This window comes from Misgurnus anguillicaudatus, chromosome 4, assembly GCF_027580225.2.
Source record: "Misgurnus anguillicaudatus chromosome 4, ASM2758022v2, whole genome shotgun sequence".
NCBI classification, from domain to species: Eukaryota; Metazoa; Chordata; class Actinopteri; order Cypriniformes; family Cobitidae; genus Misgurnus; species Misgurnus anguillicaudatus.
Window position 1 is genome coordinate 36,134,113 of NC_073340.2, and position 27,390 is coordinate 36,161,502.

Genomic DNA, 27,390 nt, shown 5'->3' on the forward strand with positions numbered 1-27,390 from the left:
ACAGTGATGCTGCAGGTGTTCAAATCTGTGTGCTTATACATACATGTGGGTGGAGATTTACTGGAACTATAGACAGTTACTCAACAATACTTTAAATACTTTCTCCTCATGAGACAAAGACTTTTGTTATTTAAAGTTTGCTTCCTTGTTCTTTGTCTTAGCATGAATAAAGGTGATTTAATAAATTAATAAAGTACTAATTCCCACACAAACACACACAGTTTTTACAATTGAAGGCTATTAGACTAATTTTGTTTGTCATTAATAACCTGTAATGACCTATATAGAGTTAAAGCACATTTATTTAATGGTCTCTCAATTTTATAATAGCTTTCTATCTTGTAAACAAATGAAGAGCTCTTTTCCAAAATTTAAAAAAATGAGTTTCTGAACGTTTCATGCCAAATCACTATATTTCCTTGTTAAAATGTAGGTACAAGATGTCGTTCTTTTCCAAAACGCGATAAGCGGCAGAGCCTTTTTTTAGCCTAAACACGATTTATCCTGTCGACCAATCAGAATTCGGTGAGCGTTCTACGCAATTCAATTGCGGCGCTCTAAACAGAGGCTTGTTTATGTTCATTCTTTCCTCAAAATGAGTGCTTTAAACGGTGTAAACACTTTTGATGGCCTTGAAGATCCAGCGAGACCTACACCTGAGGTAGAAAACACAGACTGGGCAAAGAAAATAACAAAAAAGAACATCCGGATTAATGTCATGTTAATACATCCAGTACTTCCAGTGAAAACTTCCGGTGCGGTGATCTGACAGCGAGAGCGGTAGACAGAGAGACAACATCGACCGAGTTCAACAAACAGTGACAAAGAGATATGTTTAAAGAAAGGCGAAAAAGTCAACATTAGATTGTTGTGTTCCCATTCGTCACGTTATAATAACGCAGAGATACGCTTTCAGTCCTGTAGATACTGTGGTAAGTCAAGATCCGTAGGGACCGCTTTAACCCTGCCTACCTGTGTGTGTAGCTGGCATCTTTCGAAGTGACTACTAAGGGGTTGAGGGGATTAATAAAAGCAGCTTAACCGGTTCTCTTACCCCGGACTTGACTCTTTTTATACTTAAAAAAAACCTTCTTATAAATATATTTCTAAAATGTTATCATGTAAATACTTTATAATGAATGTTTCCCTTTGCAATAGTTTCTTGAAAATACTTTATAATTAATGTTCTATGATTTAGTTAGACATTTACTTACCAGAATTGATTAATGAAACAATACTTTGTTTACATTTTTTACATTATTAAAAAGATAATTATTTTCAAACAACCGTATACATGTATATGAACCTTTTAAACCTCATCCTCCAAAAGTTATGAGATGGAGAGTTACACGTTACAACTAAGGAAAGTTTAGCATTGCTTTATACACCTGACCTGATAGCATTAAGAGGAAGCCACACATAGGAGCACATTAATGTAATATATTTATTAAAGAGGACAAATTTTGTGCATATTAATGAAATTACATGCCATAAGTGATTAAAACATCCATGTAAAATAAAAATAATCTCCCTTATGGTTATAGCCACCAAAGTCTCTCTGTAGATGTGTTGAATGATGTCTCCTCTGCAAAAACACCAAAATCACATCACTGCATCACTGTAAGCGACGGCTGGCCTTGCACCTGCCAGTAGTAGCTGTGAGTCTGCTTAATTTCATCGTTACACGTTCGCATTTTTAAAGAGCTACAGTCTACATGGCTCTTTGCATTGGGACATTTATTTTCCATCAGTCGGAAGGGTGGGCTCTCAGTCGGGTGCTCTTCCAGCAACGCAGTCGTCAAAGACAATCTACACATTAACACAATTTATGTCATTTTCCCATTCAGAATCAGGACACAATTTCAATACTTCACAGAAAATGAGTATACTGATCAGGTAAGTAGTGGGCCAGTTATGGAAATAGGCTAAATCATGTCAGGTTATCAATTGCATAACACTGTACACAATACTATAATGTAAGGACACCCAAATAATTCGCAATTTACACTTTCATATTGTTTTATAAAAACAGTGAAAACAAAATCAGTACTGGAAAACCACTAGCCAATGAACCAAAATAACTGACTGTACATGGTTTATAATAACCATACAGCAGCCGTCAGAACCAAGTTCTGCGGTTTCCATGAAAGCTATGTGTATGTTTAAGTAATTTATTTGTCATTTTACAACACAGGGTTGCAAAACGGAAAATAAAGAAATAGCCTAGTCATGTCATACTACACACAAGTAGCTGCTAACGTTAACATTTGATTTGCAAATGTTACAATACATGCAACCTGTTGCAAAACACCAGCCAGATAGGCTTAATTGAATCCTACGTTACAGGTCAATGTTATCTCCCTTCAAAACTACAGAACATAAACCTGATAAGGCTTTGAAATGATGAACACTTCTTATTTTTTACTTCCCACTTGAAGGTTCTTGCCCTTTCTGTAGCAGCCCTGACGCTCACCCTCCCTTATGAATCTTTGTTTGAAACTGTGAGGGTCTGGACATCATTCATGTTATGCATGCACTTCGTAAATCGTAAATCATCAAATCCCATTGCACTGGATCAAAAAGCCTGTCAATTTGTCAAAGTCAGTCAGTAACAAACTGTTAGAACTAGCTAGCCAGGCAGTTAGCTAATGCTATTACTTACCTTCAAAGTTGACGATGTAATTAAGCAATATCGCTCGAGTAGGAGTGTGATATAGCTCTATATCATCACGGCTGTGATTAGGCCAGAGGCACAATCACAGCCGTGATGATATAGAGCTATATCACACGACTCCGAGAGCGATATTGCTTTTATACAACAGTTCGACGGCACACGTTTGAAAAACGAAAACTAGAAAACGGAGTTATTTTAAAAGCCTCTTTGTTTGAGAACTACTTCTTCAGCCACGGATTTGAGGGTGGCCAGAATGACAGGTAAAACTTTCGGCTGCTTTGAAGCTCATAACAACTCAATGGACGGAAAAGCCGTTTCTTTATATTACCGTTTCTTGGTCACAAAGTGTAGTTTTAAGATTAGTTCAGTCGAGAATGTATCTGTATTATATTTAAATCTGCAGTCGATTAGTAAAGATAGCGCCTGTTTGAACGTTTGCTTAGTGAGATTCGGTACGAATGAGAACCAAAGCATGAGCGGACGTCAGTGTTCACTCGCCCCGCTGACCACCGCCCTCTCTGGGATACATCTCTGACAGAGATTCCCTGGCTCTCATGTTGGCCTTGTTTGATTATGATCGTCAAAATGAGATCAAAGCAGCAGTATTTGGTGTCATGATCAAACTAGTACTTGTTTTTTTATTCATATTTAGTGTCTTTTGTGTTGTTAGTGTTTTGGCGCGAGGTAAAAGTTAATAAAACTACTTGTATAACGTTACTATTTCTCATTTATTCTTAACGCGATACGAGCACTCGATTATTATTATTAAACTTTGTTCTTGTCAGTACTATATAAAACGTTTTTTTATAAGTGTCAGAGAGATGTTTTTGCATGCTGCTTATAAATATACCAGTGGCCATATCTCATAACATGTTTTAATAGTCAGGTCACGATAAAGTAAATGATCAATGTCCACATTTAAAAGCTGCGGTGCTTACCTGCAGTTTCACAGTGTTTTCGCGTTCTGATAAGAAATATAGCTCCAGAAAAAAAACGAGTGTTTATATTCCTCTTTCCAAGTGTTAATCGTCCACACGATGTGACAAGACATTTCTCCCATTAACTTTAACGTAAAATCCAAGAGCGCTGATCTTTGACGGAATAATAACTTCCGATTGGGAATTCACAGACTGATTTATGAGCTAGTAAACTAATGAGACACACGGAGAGTAATTCACACAGCGCGTCTGTGTTTTTTCATTCAGAGATGAGCCTGCTTAGGACCTCCATTCACTAGGTGGCGGAATGATACGAAAGGTGAAGCGGTTACAGTGCCGATATCAGCACAATATCGCATAGGTCTTAGCCAATCAGATTTGAGAACCAGAAAGAAATGTTGTATAACTTAATATATACATCTTATAATCCTTCTTTTGTTCCTGGGGCTGAGCATGCCGCTTGTACTAGCCGGTGTTCATCTGTGATTGTTAACTTTGGTAGATCTTGCAGACTTTGTGTGTAAAACAGCGCCGATTCATATCTTCCTTATTTCATATCTTGAAACCGGAAATGGTCGACCGTACACTCAACGCGGCAGAAGTAGAACTCTTTAGTTACGTGCACGGAGCCTATTGGCTTGTAATTGTTGTAATTGATGTTGTTTATAGCATAAGACTTCAATTCAATTGAGTTCAGCGTACATTTTTGTAGGTTTCTCCTTCGCTATAAAGTTTTTTCCCTGTAAAGAAGCCTGGAAACGTAACATGAAAAGTACTGAATAGTTTGATAGCCTACTGATAGATAGATAGACTGCTGTTTGATACATTGACCATGATAAGGTGCTATGGTAGATTGTGTGTAGTGTATAGTTGCATGTTTGTTAACAAACAATCTTTTTATTGTTGTATTTAATTTGCTCTGGTTTAACCTCAACAAGTTTAGCAACAATATAAAGGACATAAATAAAATCTCCCTGTTGTTTAGTTGTAACTATAAGAATTAAATTCAATTGAGTACAACGTACATTGTTTTTTCTTTGCTTGTGGGGTTAAAGTTCATGGTTTATTATGGTTTCAAATAAACAGAAGAAATATGTGCTTACTTCAGGAAACAAAAGCAGATACAATGCTGCTAAGCAATTTCAATGTAAAGTTCCCAAAATGAAGTTTGTACTGCCAGTTAAATAATAAATGAAGTTTACACTGTAAAAAATCCAATTAATGAAATGTTGGAAGGGCAAAAATATATAAGTTAAACCAATTTTCTTGTTTGGGCTTAGTTGAGTAGACATATTATTTTAAGTCTAGATAAATCTGTGTTTAAAACATTAAATGAATGGTTATTTTCAAATTCAGTCAACATTCAGAATGGCTATGTTGACTGAACTAATTAAGACAAATCTGGTCAATATGTGGACTTATGACAGCTATGTTTCCTGACAACAAAATGCTCATAATATTACTGTTATTTGGTAACAAAATGTAATTTTAAGAGTTGTACAGGCGTGAATGTATGTGCTTTAAGTTTAAATATGCGGTCGGTTAATAAAGATAGCGTCTATTTAAAAATGTGCTCGGACACTTTCAGACGGAGAAGAGCTCCAGATGAGCAACAGAAAATCACAGACACTTAAGCGCTCACACCCCGCCGAGCGCAGTCTCGACTCGGCAAGCCCATCAGACTGCTGGCTCTGATATCTCTGTGGCGTTTAAACATGCGATTTAATTCATTTTAATTTCTTATACTTAATAATAAAAGGTTTACCGGTATGTTTTAAATCATATTTAGGATTGCACTTAAATGATATCGCTGTTGAATGATATTTCATATCTTTCACATTTGTTATAACTGGGCTGCGTCCTGCCTGCGAATTTGAACTTCAGAGATGAAGGAGCGAGTGGAGAAATAGTCCCAATATCATAACAATCTTAAATAAAACTTCTAAATATACCCGTGTGTGTACCCGTGTGTGTGCGTGTGTGCACGCGCCCCGCTCGCGTGTGTGCATGTATGTATGTATGTGCGTGCGTCTGTGTATTTTGAATTTAAAATGTTTTAACTCGGAAGGATCTGGATCACAGGTCATTTCATCTGAAATCAATCCGCAAATATAACAGCCGGAATCACTTACTGATTCACACGACACAAGTCATCAGCCATTTCCTCAAGTTCACGTCAGGTAAGTGTTTGTAATTAAATGTTAATTTTAGAATATATTAATCGACAAAGACGCAAATACTCGACGTTTTTGTAATGATATTTTTGTAAAGATATATTTAGAAGTGTGTTATGTTATGTGTCCGAAGTAAAGTGGAGCTATTTTAGTAAAGATAGCCTGGATATAGGGTTGGTTTAACGGACAGGGTTTAGAACTCGGTCTTTATTATAATTGGGACATTTTTACAAACAAACCTTATAAAATACAATAATGGCGTGCATTTTGAGACAAAACAATGGCACTAATATGTTTAGAGATGTCAGTATTTTAGTCAGTGATAAGCCCTGTCCGAGAAAACCACCCAATAGTGTTTGATTAGGTGTGATGTCTGAGGGAAATTTGGCCTAAAGTTAACGTTATTTTAGGAAATAAAGTCTTTCACCGTCAAGCTTTATTATATTAAACATGTTTATGTATGTGTGTGTGTTTATATTCCTCTGTTTATTAAACCAGAGCGGTGATGATGTGAGAGGCAGACGAGAGGGCTGAAGAAAGTCTCCTAAATGACCCTACAGATGTTCTGACTGACTTTGGAGTGCTTTTTGGACTGTTTTATGCCCTCTATTTAAAGAAGACTTAATTCTGTATGTTCAGTCTGTATGATAAGTGAATAAGTGAATAAAAAGCTTTTGTTTTTATGTGACTGAAGTTAATTATTTGTTAACAACACCAGCATAAATTATTTGATAAATAATTTAAAAATGTTATTAAAATCCCAAATAATAAATATTAATTGAAGTAACACATAAAACATTGAGTAAATACTTAAATTTTAATGAACAGAGTCTTTCCTGTAAGTTTTTAAAGATTCAACTGATTAAAACATTTTAGTTGAATGAACTATAAAGCTAATTGAGCAAACATACTTTTTATATTTGAGTCAAATTTGGGCCAACTAAAAAACATCAATCCAGGTAACACTTTGGAGACAGAAATTGAGTGGACGTAAAATTTCTGTGGAACTAGTTAATAAAAAATAATTCATTGAGCCAACAATTTATTTTTTACAGTGTACAGGTAATTGTTGAAACTATGTAGTTGATCAAGATTCCTCCAGACTTACACGACTACATTACTCTGACAGACTATTTGCTTTTTAAGTTTGCACTGAAAAACAGTTTTGTAGATTTTACCCAACCATTGACAGACTGACAGACACTTCTTGGTTTATCAGAATCCATTTTGATGTTATATCAAAAATAATTTGTATCAAAAGATGGTTTTGTGGCAATCATCCTGTCAGTAATTGAATAATGAAGAAAATATTTCAAAAATATCTCATATACTGTAGATCGGACCCAATATTTTTATACAGTAATAGATAGAAAAATATTAATCTAATGAAAACTTTTATTTAAAGAGCGAAAGAGGGATTTTCTGAGATAAACATACAGAACTGATATCCTAAAAAACTAAATATTCATAAACATCATGACATTTAAATCCAGTGACTTAGTGCTGCCGCGATTTTTTGTTGAATCAACTAAGATTTCAACTTACTGTTATTTATCTTGACTAGACATTAATTATTTCTAAGTTAAGTTAATATATAGTTGAAATATGAGTTGAAATTACTTGTAAATCTCAGTTAATAAACAAATTTAATGCATCATTGTGTATTGACACTTATGAGGAGTACAACAATATTGTTAAACTGAAAAATGTTTGAAAATGTTTGGCTTAAATCTGAAACTGATTGATACTGTATATGGAAGTTTCCCTTCAACAGACCGAGTGCTATAACATTACAAGATCATTATTTTACCCTTTACAGACAAGAATAAAGTATTTTAATCAGTTGAACAACATTCTTTAAAAATGAAAGTAGAAGGAGTTTTATCTAATACAAATTATTGTCAGTAGCATCACTATGGAAAATAACAAAACCACAGATTGTACAGAAGTAATAATGACTACACTATGATCAGTATTATTAATGTTCTCTATACCTTAAAGAAAAGATTAAAATACAAAACTACAGAAATCTTCAGGCAGTTATGATGCAGAAAAACTGATAAGAGATCAAAGATCTTCATCTTCAGCATACAGACTCTTTTAAGATCTTCTGCATGATTTAAACAAACACGAGCCTGATGATCTTTATTTCTGTACTTTATCTGAAGGTTAATGCATTATAAAATAACTCAAATCTTATTTCATATATATGTCATTATTATTGATTATAATAGCTTAGTTACAAAATAAAGAAACCTTTAGAAAGTTATGATCAGAGTCACATTAATTAAAATGAGATTAAATGATATGTTAATGTTATTCATGTTTTCTAGAAATCTACTGAAGGAAGGTGAAAAAACTCATGAGAGAAACAAACAACACCATCAGAGAACGACACAGACACTAAGCCCCAGGCATCCTTATTCGATTTGAGATATCTGTGAAGAGAAAATATAATGTAAAGGTAAATGTTATTGATCCACAAATAAAATAAATCAGAAAAATCATCTGAAATATTCACCTGTTTCTCCACCAGCCCCGATCAGAGGACCCATGGAGATGGAGGAACTGTCGTGGAAATCTAGAGACCTGCGAGCCCTCCGCTGATATCCAGAGACACAGGACTGAAAAAGAGAGAGAGATTAAATATATATCACATTATACATGTCAAATTAATGTTTACCAGAGAAACATTATAATCAATTTAATATATATATCAAAACTAAACTACTCAGCATCAGAAGCATTACAGTACATAAGTTCTGCTAAAGTTTATAAACTCACAGTTGTGCAGTTATTGTTTGCCAGACAAAGATGAACAGCGCAGTGCAGGTAAACTTTAGTGGAGTCTGCGCTGAAGACAAACATCCTGAAGGAGAAACGGCTGGATGTTGAGACACCATTCTGAAGAAGCTTCACGGTGTTATCATGTGGATTTGGACACCTGAGGATAAGGAGGATTATTAATTTAACCCTTTAAATGTCTTTAAACATGTTACAGCAAACACAAAGAAATGTTTGTCTCTTACTCTCCAGTGATGAGATCCCAGCGCAGACTGTAATCTGGATCATTCACAGGTGTAGCCCAACATGTGTCAATCACTGTCACCAACTGTCGACTGTCAACCCCATCAACACGAACCTCAACAAAAATCTCCTGGTTCAGTTTTGCATCCACACTTCCATTGAAGGGCTGAGAGAACCCAACATCCTCATATGGGATCATTCGGACCTGATACATCCCATGACCAGCAGGAAGGGTCTGGTGCATAACGCTGCATGGGAAAATAACAACATAGATCAGTTATAATGCGATATAGTGGTGTGTCATTCTTGTGTATTGATTGTCTTTTATATGTGTGTCAAAGTAGATATGGAGTCTCACGTCTCCAGTGGGTTGATTTCTATCATAGAAAGTGTTTGGAATTGTGGGTAAGCACAGCTGAAAGATATCTGAAGATTTCTCTCTCTGCTGATGACGTCTCCAGATGACTGACGTCCACTCAGAATAAAGTTCTCATAAATGATATCAGTGCCATTGGCCTGTGGATTACAAACATGTACATTTAGATATTAATACAAATAAATCAACTCTAATAAACATGTAATCAAATAAAACACACAGTGGTAAACTGTGTATAGTTATTATTGTAGTACTAAATATAGTTGGGCTAAGGGGGATGGCAACAAAATCTAGCTGTTTTACACAACGTGTAAAATGATTTACAATAACGATTTTTAAACTTTTTAAATCTTTTATTTTATAATGTTTTCTATATTAAAGTGATTCGCTGAGCTCCGAATGATTCACTGAGCTTTGAGAGATTCACTGAGCTTCCAGAGATTCTCTAAGCTTTAAATACTTTGCTAAGCTTCGAGTTATTCACTGAGCTTCGAGTTATTCACTGAGCTTCGAGTTATTCACTGAGGGATTTGCTAACTTTTTGTAAAAATGCATTAATTCCTTGCAGTTAATTTGTAAGTTTAACCACACTTGAGTAAATTATGACAGTTGTTGTATGTCATAGGTCAAAGAACATATGGGTTACATGACAATAATGAGTCCAGAATGTATTCATACGGTACCCAACACATATTATATAAAATGTACTATTTAACTAATAAAGCAGTAGATGCTTCATCTAGTCACAATACACAATTTCGAATGCAGCCAATCTCATGGCAATAAAAGGTGCCCATCGTACCATCTCATTTGGATGTTTTAATACTGTGTTTGGCACCTGTAATGTTGTGGTTACATTGGTGCTTTTTTCTAAATATTGTATGTTTTGCCAACACATCCTCACTCCCAACTCGTAACATATTGACGCTTGGTCAGGAGCTCTTTGCGTCAATACTATACGCACCGGGTACCCCTTTAGCGTTATTTTTTGACGTCCTTGGACTACCCTGCACGTTGAAAAATAACGATTTATTAGTAAAAGAAAAACTAAAATAAAAATCAATCAATAAACAAACCAAACAATAAATAAATAAACCAACCAACCAACCAAACAATAAATAAATAAACAAACAAATAATTTAAAAAATATAATGTAAAATGTTAATTGCATTGCATTGCGTTTGCAATGATTAATCTTTGAATAACCAAACATAATCGAAGCACATTAAAAACAGTATGACTATCCCTGCCATAACTAATTTATTGTAGCAAATTCTTTATTTTTATGCTTATTTTATCACTGGGAAACCCAGGACGTCAAAAAATAACGCTAAAGGGGTACCCGGTGCGTATAGTATTGATGCAAAGGGCTCCTGACCAAGCGTCAATATGTTACGAGTTGGGAGTGAGGATGTGTTGTTTTTGCATCTTACAAATGTATAAAAAAATGTCCATTGCGTAAAACAGTAAAATTTTTACATGACACACTTGGTGACTGAATAGTTAACCGTTATTAAAACAATCTGGTACAAAAGAGTCATTAGTTTGTGAATCAAGCACTAAGACATGTTGTGTGTTCAGAACAGAATGAACTTGCTGGAAACACCTCTCTATCTCATTGCATTCAATTCAGACAAGTACACTGAAATACATGTTGTAAAACTGCTGAAAAAATCAAATGATATCGGCAACTTTCACTTTGACGTTTCTAACTAAACATTTTTTAAAACATAAATACTGCACCTTAATATAACTTCATCAAATGTGAATAAAAACGCCCATCCCTACTGTACAGATATTGAGTCTCACCATAAGATTTGTACCACAGTTGTGTCCATTGTTATCAAAACTAAACTCCACTCGGCCATTCTGGACGGTTCCTCTGCATCTGGGATCATTGAGATGAAGGTCGCTTGCTGGAAAACCAGCTTCAAAGAGCTGACAGCGAGATATAGAGATATTTCCTGTACTGCTCTCACAGGTTTCAATGATATCTGAAAGACAAAAAATGATCGTCAGCATTAGGAAATAAAGTTTAATATTAGAAATGTTGTGAAATGATTCTAACCAAAAGAGTCAGGATCAGATCTGGCTTGGTTGTTTTTGCAGAAACAGCCGTAAACACCGCTCAACTCTCCACAATATTCATCTTCAGTACAGTTGAGTGAAGCACACGGATCAGTCGGAACTGAGAGGAGAACAAAGATGAGATGAAAGAGAGGGATTCATACAACACACAGATACAGTCTTACATTCTGAGTCCTATTCATTTGTCAAAAATAAAGTTTAAGGTAGGAAAGAAATCCCAGAAAGTGCATATGAGTAAATTGTACCTGCACAGTAAGAAGCACATTCCATTGGTTTGACAAACTCATAAACGTAGTAATTTCCTGGACAGGCTTTGACTTGTATGGGATGAGATTCATAACCACAGCAGCCGTTCCATCCAGACATACAGACGTGTCGTCTGACAACTCCATCTTCCAGCTGTGGATGAGCTTCATTGAGTGTCAGTGGGTAATAAGTGCCACACATCCCCCAACCGGCACACGATTCTGGCATATGAGCACTCTGACCGTTGATGAAAAGTCTGTACCAGCCGTTCCAGTTGACGTTATAATCACATGGGCTATAGTAGTTGTTGTAGGGCTCATAAGAATTGTAGTAGTTATATACAGAATTATCAGTGGACCTCCAGGACTGATCCAGACTGGTGTAGCTGTAACAGGGGTCAACACTTGGAGTGCTATAAACAACTATTATGACATAGAGAGAGTGCATTAATACATGTAGATTATACTGGATACAGATATAAAGTTGCTTTCAGAAAAATAATACATGTAGGCTACAGTATCTTTAAAGGTCACATAAAGTCTATAAGCACAATGAATGTACCTGCACAATATGTAGGGACTGGGATCGCTAGGTTTGGTCTGGAGAATTTATAGACATAATAATCTCCAGGACAAGCTTTGACTTGGATTGGGTTTGATGTGAAATGACTGCAATGATCATAATAAGAGCCGTAGACTTCACGAGTAACAACTCCATCTTCTACTCCAGGATGAGAACCAGCAAGCCACAGAGAACTATAACCTCCACATGTCATATAAGGAACACACCAGTCAGGCATCTGAGCACTCGATCCATTCAGGAAGAGTCGGTACCAGCCATGCCATTTTTCAATGGTGTCATCATGTCCAGTTACATATCCATACCAATACCAGTAATCCTCTGTGTTTCTCCAGTAGTCGTTCAGTATGTTGTAGCTTAAGCATGGATCACCTGAGATCAAAATAAAGTTATATTTCAACAAGAGACTTGATTTCACAACCGAGCAATTGGCATATCATAAATCTAATTTAAAACTTCTATATAAAAATACTAATTAGATATTTTCATAATTATTACTCAATTAAATCGATTGTCTGATATGTGTTTAGAAGCTCAGCAGAGCTGCGGAGAAACCTCTCACGTCAAGTCATTCATGCATGTCAGTGCTCAGCAATTTCAAATACAACACATGAACTTATTTTAGCTGTAAATAAACTCAAACAAGCTCAGAACAGAAGGGTGTGATGTACGGCAGCTTGTCTCACAAAGACGTGTGTTTGCCTGAATGTGGCTGCACAGACCGATTGGCGAATGACATCAAAGTAACATGAGAGTAATTTGAGAACAATGTCAAGTCAAAACTAGCCTGCATGAGGTCTATATTACACATGCTTTAATTGAAACCTACCAGGAGTGGTGGTGGATCCGGTGAATATAGCTGGAGTTGTGGAAATCACCTCTGAAGTAGTGTTAAGATCTAAAGACAAAATGCAATTAAAGACAAGACTAAAATAACTTTAAAGCATTTGAAAAAATGGGAAAAGTTTTACCTGTGCAGTATCCTGAACACCAGTTTATGGCCTTCACAAGTTCATAGACATAGTAATCTCCTGGACAGGCTTTAACTCTGATGGGTTCTGACTTCACATCACAGCAACCCAAATAAGTTGAACCACAGACCTCACGGATCACCACTCCATCTTCTATCTGAGGATGAGGACCATTGAGAGACAGACTCAGTTCTGCATTACAGCTGTATCCATTAACACAGCTCTCTGGCATTTGGATGTTCATCCCATAATTATAAAGTCTGTACCAGCCATTCCAGGAGAAATAATCATCACAAATGTACAATCCACTTTCAGTTGTTGCTCTCCAGGGACGATCCAGAGACTCATAGTTGTAACAGGGATCATTGATGATGCTGCTGAAAGAAACTGCACAGTATGAAGGAAATAGTTATTAGTAAAAGCACCATTAGAATCTTTAGAACTAATTCATATTATCTATGCACATAATACACACAGTACACATGCTGTATGTTGAAGTGATACTCATTTTTGTTTGAAACGAAAAAGCTAACTAACAACTGACATTTTTTAGTCTGTACTCTGCTTGCTTGACAAATTCAGAATATCTTTCACTGTGATTTACTTTAAATCTTTCAATGCACACTTAACTCCTCATATTGATAAAGAAATTATATCTAAACATCACAAGAGTTATATCTTTACCTGCACAGTATGAAGGCATTGACAGTGACACATCTGGTGTGACGAGTTCATAGACATAATAATCTCCTGGACAGGCTATGACTTGAATGGGGTTGGAGCTGTAGTAACCACACTGGTTGTAGGACCACATATAATTTCCCAGAACCTCACGGGTCACCACGCCATCTTCAGGTCTTGGATGAGAACCATTGAGATAAAGTCCAGTATAACCACCACATCCCACATAACTCACACACCATTCAGACATCTGAGCATTTGTTCCATTCAAATACAGTCGATACCAGCCGTTCCACTCAACAGTAGTGTCATCATATCCATAGTACTGGTAGTTGTTTTGGTGTATGTCTCTCCAATAGTCATCAAGAACGTTGTAATTATTGCACGGGTCAGAGCTGACTGTTGAAGACACTGAGAAAAGAATGTAAGAAAGTCATGAGAAGATAGACATTCACTGACTCTGTAAAGTGACCACAAACAAAAGGACATTGAAACTGTACGATATAGTGTTAATAATGGATTGCATTCGTGTGCAAGTGAATTTTCACTGGAAAGAGTAGACCATCCAGGTACTTAAAGGATATCCATTTCAACAGTATGATATTAAGGACATACTAATTCGTATTTCGAGTCATTTTTAGGATGGAAAATAGCAGGTGAATTGGGAGGAATGAATAGAAATAAATAAACTTAAGAGGTTACATCCCAGTTAAAAGGTTTCATGCTCCAGAGACTGCATTCAAACACTGAATGACTAACATCAGCCTCGAAATGTGACCTGTGCATTCTAAATGAGTCGGAATCATAGACTGTATAAAACATGTCTTTGACGTCAATAGTAGGTTTCTGAAGAGCGTTTTTGAATCTAAAAGTGGGCGGAGCTGGTCGTCCATCTTGGCAAACGCTTCACCGCATGTTACTCCCTGATAAACTAAAATGGCCAAGCTGCCACCCCCTTAATTATGCAGAACTTTAAGGCTTAATATAATTTAAACGAATGACTTAACTGTGACAAAAAAATTTACCCCCCTCACAGTTGCCATGAATGGCAAAGTTAGCTATATTATAGACCAAAATCACTTTTTGCACCAGGTTGTAAACATTTTAATTTCCGCTGTAAAGTTGGGGGTCTATGTGATTGATTCCCTTCGGAGCCAGTTTCTAGCAGCCTGTCGATGAAGTGCAGTTTAAGTTACTGCCAAATGGCTTCATCAGAAGGATCAAGGTTGCCCCTCATTCTGAATATTTCATGCATTCTGACTTAACACAGTTAAAGAGTTGGTTTCCTTATGCTAAATAAATGCAAAGTGTCAAAAAAGCAGTTGGATGTGTTACAGAGTATTTCTGTGATGAATGCACTTCACCAGGGTTAGTTTTTTTTCAAATACGGGTTCAGCTGACATTTCAGGGTTATGCTCTACGTATCATTTCTTTTTATGGCCACTTCCCCCGGAAAACCACACCCACAAGTCAATCAGGGGGAGGGGGAGAACCGAGGATGCTAAGTTACAGGCTTCACGCGTAGCTTTGTTTTATATCAATACTCAAAAATGGCATGAAAGAAGAAGTTTGTTTTTGGATGTAAGGAGAGAAAAGCCAGCATTATGGAAACAATGGATATAGTTTGTTTATCCAGGATAGCAGCTTTGTTTTGTTCATGTGTTTGTTGAAAGCTGGATTTCATTGAAAAGTCCCAACCGGTTCATGAATTGCATGTGGTAAGTAAACTTCTGTGTTATGTTGCATATTATATAAACAACACAAACATGCAGTTAATCCTAAGTTATCCAGTGTGTTGCATGACACGTGACTCGCTCCTCCTACAGCTCGTAACTCCTCCTTCTGAATTTTTTCGTACGTTATCAGAAAGAATCGATAAAGCTAATCTGTATTTTATAATTCTGATAAAAATAAAGACTCTTTGGAGATATAAAGGATGTAATACTACACTAAAGCAGAAGTCCCCAACCACCGGGTCGCAACCCAGTACCAGGTCGTGGACAAGTTGCCACCGGGTCGCAAGAACGTCCCAAAAAAAATTATAATATCTACATAATAGCTTAATCGGATATTTTGTACTTTTAGAGCTGACTTGAAACTCTGTTCTGTTACTTGAACTTGGGGCTCAAGCCCAACCAAGTGTCAGGATCCTGCCATAGAGTCTTGTTTTATATTATGTCTTGTCATGATGGCAGGGTTCTGACAGTCACATGTTCTATGTGAAGGCTCATGCCCTAGCCGTTTCTCAATATGCATTCTTGTCTGTACTTGTGTTCTTGTGGACTTGTAAAACATCATCAGTCGCAGCCCAAATACTGTTCCAAATCAAAGTTCGCATAAAATGACGTTTTAAGAGCTGTTTAGTCGAGAATATAGATGAATAAACTTCAAATATGTGATCAGTTAGTAAAGATATAAAGATATATATTTTTATTTATAAAAATTTCCTTTTGGATATGTGAGTTCCGTTGAATCAGCAGGTGGTCAGTGGCGTATACACCGATGAGAGCAGCCTCATCTCGGCAAGAGCTTCTGAAATTTGCCGCGATCTCAGTGCAGCTGCTCTGCCCTTCCGGTGTCTGATGGTAAAACATCAAATATTCCCTTTGGATATATCTAACTGGCATTGTTTTGTCTAATCCATTTTTTCTTTTTATTATCCATAGTGAAGTATTATTGGTTATCCTTTAACTGATGGTAAAGTTAAGTTTCATAAATTAAATCACATATATTTTTATATAATCTTAACACTGTATTAAATTACTGCGCTTTACTTTAACTGAGTGTTTTTCTTGTGTTTATTTCATGTTGTACAATCGTATATTATAGTTTAGTAGTATTAAAATAAATGGTTTCATAATTAAATAAATGTGCTTTATATCATATTCCAGTTTGTAATAAATACATTAAGCTAATCAGCGTATTCACGTGTTGCCTTAACCACATATTAGGGTTTTTGCATTTTATATATTTAGTTAAAAATACATTAAAATAAGAATAGCCAGGACTGCACGTATTGGTTAGACTGAATGACGACCTCAACTACTCTGCTGTTCTATTTGCAATATAAGCGGACTCGCGTTCTCCCGTCCTCGAACTTGCAAGTCCGAACTACAAAGGACGCAATTCCGAACTTGGCGTACTTGGTATTGAGAAACGGCTCTTGTGTATCGAGTAATGTCTCGTCTCGTCCTTCGGTGTCTCGTCTCTTGTCTCCGCCCCCTTGTTCTCCCTGTTCATTGTAATCATTAGTTCATTCCCCTCACATGTTTTTCCTTGTTATCTTGTTTAGTTTTTCCTATTTATTTCCCTCTTGTCTTTTGTCCTGTGCTAGATAATTTTGTCCTGTTTGTGTTTATTCCAGTCGCGTGTTGTTCAAGTCAAGTACCTAGTCTAGTTTTATGTCAAGTTGTTAGTCAAGTGTAGTGTATATTCTCTGTCATATGTTGTATAATGCTGTTTGCCCTCACGTGGGCTTTGTTTTGTCTTGTTTATCATTAAAGTATTTTTGTTTAACCCCTCATCGTCCGCTATTGGGTTCATCTTTCCAATTCCTGACACCAAGATTCAAGCTGCCCTCAAGAACAGCAAGCCAAGTTCGTTTAACATTAATTATTAACTCTTTCCCCGCCATTGACGAGATATCTCGTCAATCAAGAGAAAACGCTTCCCCACCAATGACGAGTATTTCCGTCTTTCCGCAATACTGCTATTATCCACTAGGTGGCGCCTAGCCTTTTTAAAACCGGAAGTATTGCCCTATGGAAAGCTGCTGCATGTCCGTGTCTGTTTTAAAGATCGCTCTGAATGGGATCTCTATGAAAAGTCCGTCACAAAAATGGAATTATCTCAGCTTTTTGCTCAAAATGTGGTGTTTTTGCAGAAACCTACCCATATTCAAAAGCTGATTACAAAAGAACTACTCAAGGTAGGATGAAATGTTTTTTTTTTTTTTTTTGAAAGCAGAGGGTCTGTTCTTTCATTTGGTATATTGTATGTTTATATATCTGAAGAAGAACATTTTCTGGAAGGCATTAAACTTTGGTGAAAATCAGGAAAAACGCTGCCGCTGGCTGGCAACTTTTTTTAAAAATGCTGGCGGTGAAAGAGTTAAGAATAAACGGGCAGGTAAACTGAAACAATGAAAGTAAAGAAACTATCTGCCAAAATATGGTTTTACACGTCTATATAAAATATACTATAAATAAAGCAATTATTAATTTTTAAAATCAAAGGATTAAAATGTAAAAGATTATTATTGAGTCTCTTGGACATAAATGAAGTTTGATTATGAGACATTAGAAGGGGTAAAAAGCAGCTTCACCTATAGCTTTAGTAAATACATGTTTTGCTTTAAACAAATGAAAATCTATTGAATCCATTTTAAAATGTTTTTTTTTTCTTACTACCCACCGATTTATTGTATATGATGACTTTGTACCTGTGGATATGATGAGATAAGAATTATTTTTAAGTAATGCTTTTCAAAGCACTCAAGGGACTGTCGGAGTGCTGAAGGCTCTTCAAACGTTTGTAGATTCTTTATCTCTTGTTTGTATTTTTAGAGTACAAACCTTTTTTTGCATATTTGTAAAATATTTTTGAGATAACACAGATCATGTAGGCTATCCATTCATTTACAGTTATTAAAAGACTGCTAATTTTAATTCCATGACTGAAAGAAAACGACTTTTAAAGGTTTTTATTCCAAAAAAGAACAGTTTCAATACAAAATATAGCTGCAAGCAGCAATGCCGGGGTCAAGCCGAAAAGGGCACAAAAGAATGTAAAATTGAGATATGATAAGCAGATTGAAGAACCTAGGTAGACCTAATAATTTTAGATGAAAAAACAAATAAGTTATCAACAAAAATAATCTAAGTTCTTGTCTACAGCAATTGTCCTTCTGTTATTGACAATCATGGAACATTAGAGAACTGAAGGACATGTGAGTGGTGTTTGCAGTGGTAAAACATGGGTCACATCATGTTATAACAAGTTTAATTAGTCAAAAGAGACCATCCCCGTGTCTCTACGATGTTCTGATGCAGAGATATAGCTTTTGCAAAAACGGTTAATAAGGTATTCTCAATGGTTGCTAGGGAGTGAATTGGCAACCACCAGTGATCATAGTCAAAGCCATGAAAAGAAAAATCCATTATGACTCATGGTTTTAGATGTGTTGTTGCAGTAGTTTTAGGCAAAAATAAAAATGTTCTCTCTCAAAACCAGTAGGTGGCGCAATGACAAAATTGTGCATGCAACATCAGGTCATGATTGTGTTACATCTAGCTAGTTTTATGTCTATACACTTTAGTTTAGTGAAGAAACAGTTGTATGACCATAGGGCTGGCTTGTTATCAAAGGTTTTGTTCAATTATAAGGCCATCTAGTGGTGCAAGCATACAATTTTTTTTGTGTAGCCTCAGAATGTGCTCATGCATCAGCGTATCAAATCTGGTGATAAAATATATTTTTGTTACGAAGTTACAACCATTTATGTGTAAAAAACAAAAAATTTGAAGGAAATTTTTCGTTTTTTGCAATTTTCGGACAATTCTGATGAAAATTTTAATATAACGCCAATAGAACTTTTTGTTCAGAAGGTAAGGTTAGTTTCTTCCTATGGTGTTTTCGAGTCGATCGGAAAAACGTTCGCGGAGATATTCACGCGTGTTTCTTAAGCGCTATTTTGCTGCGCAGGGTGAACCATAAGGCGAATTCTGGCATGTTTGGTATCGTTGGACTCGGCAACTATTCAGAACTCCAAAGAAATAAGTACCGTGAAAATACGTCAATGGGAGCCAAAGTTATAGGCGTGTAAAGCATAAGTCTGACCACTAGGTGGCGCTGTGACGAAACTCTGCATGCACCCGTAGTTCCTGACTGGCATCACAAGTACCAAGTATCGTGTCAATAGGCTTAGGTTTGCCGAAGATACATCCTCAAATCCGTTTTTTTGCGCTCTACATAAAATTCGTTGACGCAGTTTACGGAAACGGATTGACGAATTGAAATTAATTCCATAACTTTTTGCCGTGAGGGTCTGTAGATGCTACATACCGATTTTCGTGGAAATCGGGCAAAAGCTCTAGGACGAGTTCGCAAAAGTAGGTTTTACGAATAATTCAAAATGGCGGAACAATTTTCATGACGGAAAATAACGTCATAGGGTCCAGTCGAATCAGAGGAAGCAAAAACTTTGTTTCTAGGACTTACGGATCAGAAGTTATAAGCAAGAACATAAGTGCAAATTTGGACTGTTGGTGGCGCTAGCGGGTTAGACAGAGACTCCAAATTTGCTATGGGGACACATTGGACTGTCCTTTATCAGTGTGCCAAATTTCATAACTTTCCTACATACGGTTCTATGGGCTGCCATAGACCGCAATGGCGGAGGAATAATAATAATTATTATTATAAAAAGAAAACTAACGGATACAATAGGGGTCTTCGCCCCTTCGGGGCTTGACCCCTAATAAAAACAACAAAATTTTTTTATATCAATCTTAAACTGGTGGTCTTCTTCCTCCGCTTAGTTTTTCAGTTTACAAATTCTGCTTCCTAAATAGGGATTAGACATGGCGCCAGGCACAACTTGCTTTTAAATGGGATGAGAGCTAAGACTCTCATTGGTTTATTGCATGTTACGCCCAAAACACACCTATTACTCATTATGGGAATAGGAACAACCCAATTGGGCCGTGTGCTAGGCGCATAAACTCTTTTTCCCTTTGTTAAAATATTCAAAAGTGGAATTGGACACCCCGGTTTAGACCGTGCACCATGTGCTTTAGACAATGCGTTTAGATCAATAAAATAGTGCTCTAAATGTTTCAATGTTACGAAATCAATTGTTACATTAATGTTTTAATGCTAATTAATTTAAACATTATTTTCGGTTTTGAGGTGGGAAATATATAAACAGCATTCGAGGGTCGCGTTCATTGAATGCTAGTTCATGGCCATCTTGCTTTAGCTCTAAAACACTGGGTGGATGAAAGATAGACCTACTAAAAATAATAAATATATTAAAATAACGTATAAACTTGTTTGCAGGCCCGTACCTAACCCTAACCCTAACCCTAACGAGAAATATGAAATCGCAGTGATTGTCATGGTGACAAGACAAGAAGCATTAATGCAGCTGAGCCAGATGGGTGTCCAAATCTAATGAGCTGCTTTAACTCCCTCCAGTAATTCACTTCCCGTTATTCAGCGTGTTTATTAACAAAATTCAATGCCACCATTTAATTCTTGAAGAGATCTTTGTACTGTATATTGATTAGATTCACTGGACTGCTGCTTAGCTTGAACTTGAAAACGCGATGCATCAAATGTGCTGTACAACGCTTCATCCACCGGTAGCGTATGCATGAAGTGAGCCCATTTTCAGCTTTTGGCTTAAACATTTTATTTCATTCGGTCTTAAAGCTTAATAAACAGTACCTGTTGAAGTCATTAAAGTGAATTAAGTAACTTCTTCCTATAGTGTTGAGCTCTGCTACTTAAAGTATGTTAAAGGTTTATGATGGAATTTTGATTTCCTGAACAACTTTTACTAAAGTTACTGCAGTTGGCTACAACATGAAGCCTTTTGCTTTATTAAAGGCGGAGTCCACGATGTTTGAAAAACGCTTTGGAAAAGGAGACGGGCCGACTACCAAAACACACTTATAGCCAATCAGCAGTAAGGAGCATGTCTACTAACCGACATCCTGGCCGGGTTGCGTATGTGTGGGGCGGGTCTATCAACAGAAGGTCCAGATTCTTTTGGGGTAGGGGCGTGTTTGTTTAGGTGATTTCAAGTATCAACATTGGCTTCCAAACATCGTGGACTCCGCCTTTTTACAGACAGTAAATCAGATGTGAAAATTTTTAAATTGAGCCTTGCATTATGTTTACATCTTACAGTTTAATGCATGCAGGGCAAGAAGAATATGTATCTTATGTGGGGTAATGTGAAGTAATCGTAGATTCATTTATACTTTTTTAATAATTACAGTTTTCTTTCACAGGATATGGAACTCTTATCCTTGGCCAACCCATTTATAAAATTCTAGTTCCACCACTGCATTACAGATGTTGTATTTCAGCATATTAAGTGTATAATAAGTATGTGCATATTGTGAATTAATTGAATAAACTAATTATTGATAGCATTTACTTAATTCACTTAAATGATCCTATATTCAGTTAGCCTACTGTATGTTTACTTTACTGACATAGCCTAGTGTGCCCAGGATGGTAAAATATTTTTTACAATGTATTCATAATGACCAACACAAATCTTCTGCCTTGAAATCAAATAATCTGATTATTTGGTTTAAAAATACTTATACTGCATGGACCTTGGTATTTATAAAATCCTGCATACGACCCTGCTCATAATTAAATACAAAAGGAGGAGAAAAACAGCAAAAAAGTCCACTTTTTGAAAACAATGGCCAGCAATACCACATTAAACAGAAGTAACTGCTGCTGCTTCTGCTTGCCAATCAATTCTTGTAAAGTACCTTACCATTAGTTTAAAAGTGTATTACATCATTTTTAAAAGTCGTTAAACCCATGTCAAGAAGCGGCACAAGTGGCACAACGGGATAAGGAGGGTGGATAATTAGCGAGGGATACCTGGTTCGTCTACCCGTATTACTGACAATTTGATAATTTAATTAATAGTCTTTATTTTACGGATAACTTAAACTATGTTAAAATAAATGTTACTGGAATAATTTGAGTAATGTTCCATTTGTATAGAACGTGTTGTCTTTCTTAACGCCGTAATCGCGTGAAGTGGAAAATCGATCCCTGAGCGATCGATCGCATATAATTCAGCACCTTCACTTGGGACAGCGCCACTGTTACGTTGAACTTAGAGGCAGCGTGTTAAGAAACTTCCTAAGAGACACTTCGGGGAACACACTTAGGAACACAAACAACTTTGCTAAGATATATCTTTCTGAGTCTTCTTAGCACGCTAAGAGTTTAGTCTCACTAAAATGTTCTAATCAACTAATAATTTATAAAATTAATGACTCAATTACTTTTGTTCCAGCTTAAATTTTAAGAAATAACTTGAAATAAATGATTTGTTGATGTAAAATTTAAATGAAAAATAAAAAGCAAAATCAACAAAAATTGTATTTTGTCCAGTCACAGTAAATAACAATGTTTATTAGCCTTCTGAAACAAAACACTGTTGTGGACTTGTAAAAAATAACAAAGTTTAATTTCAAATGTAAAATCAACAACACTTTTTCAAAAATATTTTTTAACATAATAAAATTTAACATAGTGGGCCCTATCTTGCACCCAGCGCAATTGACTTTGTCAGTGATGCATGTATCATTTGTATTTTGCACCGGCGCACAGCGGGTTTTCCCTCCACAGACGCACGTCGGCAAACTAGGGAATGAACTTGCGCTCCCTGGGCGGTTCAGCGCAAAAAAAAGGCATGTTGCTATTTTGCAGTTTCAAAAAACAATTGCAAAGTATGTGCGCGTTGTGCACGCCACACATCACGGCCAAGCATGCGCCCCCAAAACAGCACAATGAACAACGCGCAATGCGCCACCGACTGTAGACTAGTTTTTTCTGGTCAGTGGCGCATTGCGTGTTGTTCACCATGCCATTCCAAGGGCGAATGCCCGACCACAATGCAAGGCGTGCACAACACGCACACACCTTGCTTATTTAATCTACACAGATGCAACAGTTATTTTTGCAAATCATAAATTGTTACAATAAAAAATATTAATACATGAGATAAGGGAAATAATAGTGGTGTGCATTGTGGTGATAGTTTTTATTTATTGTGTGGCTGCGTTAAAAAATTCTCATACAAATAACGATTAAAATATTTTCATAAGTTTGTTGTTTGTCTGTATTAAGTTTATTTTATGTAAATAATAATTCAAATGTTTTCATAAGAAACCTTAATGTATATGAACTTGATTTGTAAGTGTACTTTGGGGTTGGACTGCTTGCGTTTCTTGGCTTTCAGCGGTGAGGGTGGACGCAGCGATGTCCTCTGCTGGCGTCAGATCATGTGTAGAGGCAGATCCAACCGTGTCCGATTTATGCTGTCAAGCTTGGGATTCTCCCGTCTTCTGACATCATTGTAGCGGTTGCGGCGCAACGTCCTGGGGATGCCAGCTGATGAGACAATTGTGGCTATTTCCTCTCACGCCTGTTTAACCGATGCTAAATTGGGCGCGTTTCTCCAATCCCCATACAAAACAACTTCTCTGTCTTTGACTGCTCTTACAAGAACGTGGGTCTCCTCGGCTGTGAACCGCTCTTGGCGTGCGCCTGGTAAATCTGTCATAATAATAGCAACCGCCATGGAACTTGCGCACTTGTGTTTAAAGGGAATGTTGGATAGCGTTCTGATTGGTTTATTTGACGTTACGCCCAAACCACACCTATGAATAATGAACCTACTTCTCTGACCAACCCCTTATTGATTTGCGCCTGGCGCAAGACTTATTTCTCCCGCCAGGAAAATAGCAACAGCGCCCAAGATCCGCCAACAAAGTCACTTGCGCTTTGCGCTTCGCAATTGTGTTTCAGATAGTTAAAATAGGGCCCAGTATATTTTAACATAATTTATATTTTTAAGAATGTTTAATATTTGTAACCCTGTTTAAACAATTTGTATTATATTGACAATAGATAGTTAGGAAACAAAAGATAAAGTAAATGTCATTACAGTAAAGATTATTTGAAGTGTAGAAAATTGATCACAGTACCTGTTGTTGGTACAATGGTTGTTGTTGTTGTTGTTTCTTCAGTGGTTACTTCAACTGTTAATTATTGATTATTTCACCAGTTAAATATAACAAGGTTTAAATTTAAAATGAAAATCAACGTTTTAAAATTATATTTTAATAATATTTTTTTAAGAATGATTAATATATTTGTTAATAACACTCTTTAAACAACATTTCTTTGACTAGCAAAGGAGAGCAAGAAAACAAATGTCATTACATTAAAGATTATTTGAAGTGTAGAAGATTGATTAAAGTACCTGTTGTTGGTACAATTGTTGTCGTTGTTGTTTCTTCAGTGGTTACTTCAACTGTTGATTAATGATTATTGTTATATTGAAAATATAACAAGGTTTAATTTTAAATGAAAAATCAACATTTAACATTATATTTGAACCATATTTTTTAAGAATGATTAATATATTTGTTAATAACCCTCTTTAAACAACATTTCTTTGACTAGCAAAATGAGAGCAAGAAAACAAATGTCATTAGATTATATGAAGTGTAGAAGATTGATCACAGTACCTGTTGTTTGTCCATTGATTATTTCACCTGTTGAATACAAAATATGTATTATGATCATAAGTTATAATATTAGCAAATAATACTTCACATGTTTTAATCATTCTCAAACACAAGACAGATTTATCAGTTATGTATTTAAAGATGTGTTAAACACTCACCATTAAACAGCACCAGTAGACACACAGACAATGAGATTAAAAACCTCATTGTGAAAAACCTGCACCTGCACACACATAATGTTTGTATATTTAATACACTGTTTAAAGAAAATTAATTTACACGACCAAACAGATTAGTTAAAAATAAAAAAGTAAAAATTATGATAATTAAATTAACCTGTGATGAAAAGCTACTGCAGAGCAAAATCACTGAGAGTCTCTCTTCAACAGATGAAGCAGAACAGTGACGTGACAGGTGTTCAAATCTGTGTTTTTATACATAAATGTGGGTGGAGATTTACTGGAACCATATATTATTTAACAATACTTTAAATACTTTCTGTCAGGGTGTGGTGGTGGATAGAACCCAAGCGCAGACAGCTCATACTAAAAGACGTTTAATGTAACATTAAACCCTTGTGGGGGCAAACAATGATGACAGTACTAGAAAATAATCATGACAAGACAGATCACAAGAGATGGTATTATTAGATACACAATAAACCAGCACAAGACATCAGACACAATGGCATTAAATATGGAAAACTAAACTAGGGAACAATGACAAACAGGTGAAGGGAATTAACTAATCAAGACTTAACAAGGAAACAGGAGGGTAAGGTTAAGACTAAAGACAGGAGAGCATGCGGTACACAAAACATACACAGACCACATGACTCTCCACACAAAACCAGACAACAGTGGGCTGCCATGATCCTGTCACATGAAACACATAAAATACATACAGGGCTGACAGGACCATGACAGTACTCCCCCCTTAACGGACGCCTCCAGGCGTCCCCAGGTAACATCTAAACATAACAAACACGACAAAACAAAGACAAAGTCCAGAATGGCCGACAGTACTGAAGAACAGGACCACCACCACGAGAAGCGGGACGGACGGTCACCGCACATGAAAAGGGTCCAGTACACAGCACCGCTCGGCCCACCAATCCCAAACAGGACACATGACCCGCCGTCCAAGAACACTCGCGGGGCTCACTGACCAGTGAGAATCACGGAGCTTGCTGATCGACCCACTCTCGCGGGGCTCGCTGACCAGAACTCCCTCGTGGTGACTCTCCGATGAAACAAACACACCCACGGGATCCGCCGACCAGGAACTCTCCCGCGAATCTCGCCATCCCGGCACTATCCACGGGGCTCACCGACCAGCACACTCCCGTGGGGCTCGTCGGCCCAGAACAGTCCCGCGGAGCTCCCAGATCACGAACACACCCGCGAAATCCTCCGACCAGTAGCCCTACCGTAGAGAACACTGATCAGGAACAATCCCGCAGAGCTCGTAGAACGGCCACAGGAACACAGACGGACTCCAAGGACGAAAGACAGACAACAGCACACTCGACGACCAGGTAAACTTGACAAAAACAAAAGAGCTGTCTGCTGGGTTCCAGAATGGCCGGTTCATTCTGTCAGGGTGTGGTGGTGGATAGAACCCAAGCGCAGACAGCTCATACTAAAAGACGTTTAATGTAACATAAAAACCCTCGAAGGGGCAAACAATGACAGAATTAGAAAATAATCATGACAAGACAGATCACACGAGACAGTATCATAGATACACAATGAACCGGCACAAGACGTAAGACACAATGGCATTTAAATAGGGGAAACTAAACTAGGGAACAATGACAAACAGGTGAAGGGAATTAACTAATCAAGACTTAACAAGGAAACAGGAGGGTAAGGTTAAGACTAAAGACAGGAGAGCATGCGGTACACAAAACATACACAGACCACATGACTCTCCACACAAAACCAGACAACAGTGGGCTGCCATGATCCTGTCACATGAAACACATAAAATACATACAGGGCTGACAGGACCATGACAACTTTCACTTCATGAGACAAAGATATTTCTTATTTAAAGTTTGCTTCCTTGTTCTTAGTCTTGGCATGAATAAAGGTGATTGAATAAATGAATAAGGTACTAATTCCCACACAAACACACAAAGTTTTTACCATTGAAGGCTATCAGGCTAACTTGGTTTGTCATTATTAACTTATATAGAGTTAAAGCACATCCATTTAATTTCCTCTCAATTTTATAAAAGCTTTTTTTTTGCTTTTTGAGAAAGATGGTGGCGCGAACACATCGCGAGGCTCAGTGTCTCTCCAGTTTTTGCAATTTTGCAGTATTATTCCTGCTCA

The 27,390-nt window shown here is 36.8% G+C and overlaps 1 protein-coding gene across 1 annotated transcript; it reads right to left on the bottom strand.

The window, feature by feature from the left end:
• Window positions 1–7,587: 7,587 nt before the first annotated feature.
• On the bottom strand, window positions 7,588–25,488 carry LOC141363732 (uncharacterized). The gene is made up of 17 exons (XM_073867208.1): window positions 25,388–25,488; window positions 25,210–25,274; window positions 25,052–25,078; window positions 24,784–24,834; window positions 24,506–24,559; window positions 13,758–14,165; window positions 13,074–13,460; window positions 12,932–13,000; window positions 12,085–12,474; window positions 11,523–11,945; window positions 11,258–11,377; window positions 10,999–11,183; window positions 9,172–9,329; window positions 8,816–9,061; window positions 8,571–8,730; window positions 8,308–8,410; window positions 7,588–8,224 (listed from the first exon to the last, which is right to left on the bottom strand). The coding sequence occupies exons 2-17, from the start codon at window positions 25,256–25,258 to the stop codon at window positions 8,190–8,192; spliced, it is 2,865 nt and encodes a 954-aa protein (XP_073723309.1). The 5' UTR covers window positions 25,259–25,274; window positions 25,388–25,488; the 3' UTR covers window positions 7,588–8,189.
• Window positions 25,489–27,390: the final 1,902 nt, after the last annotated feature.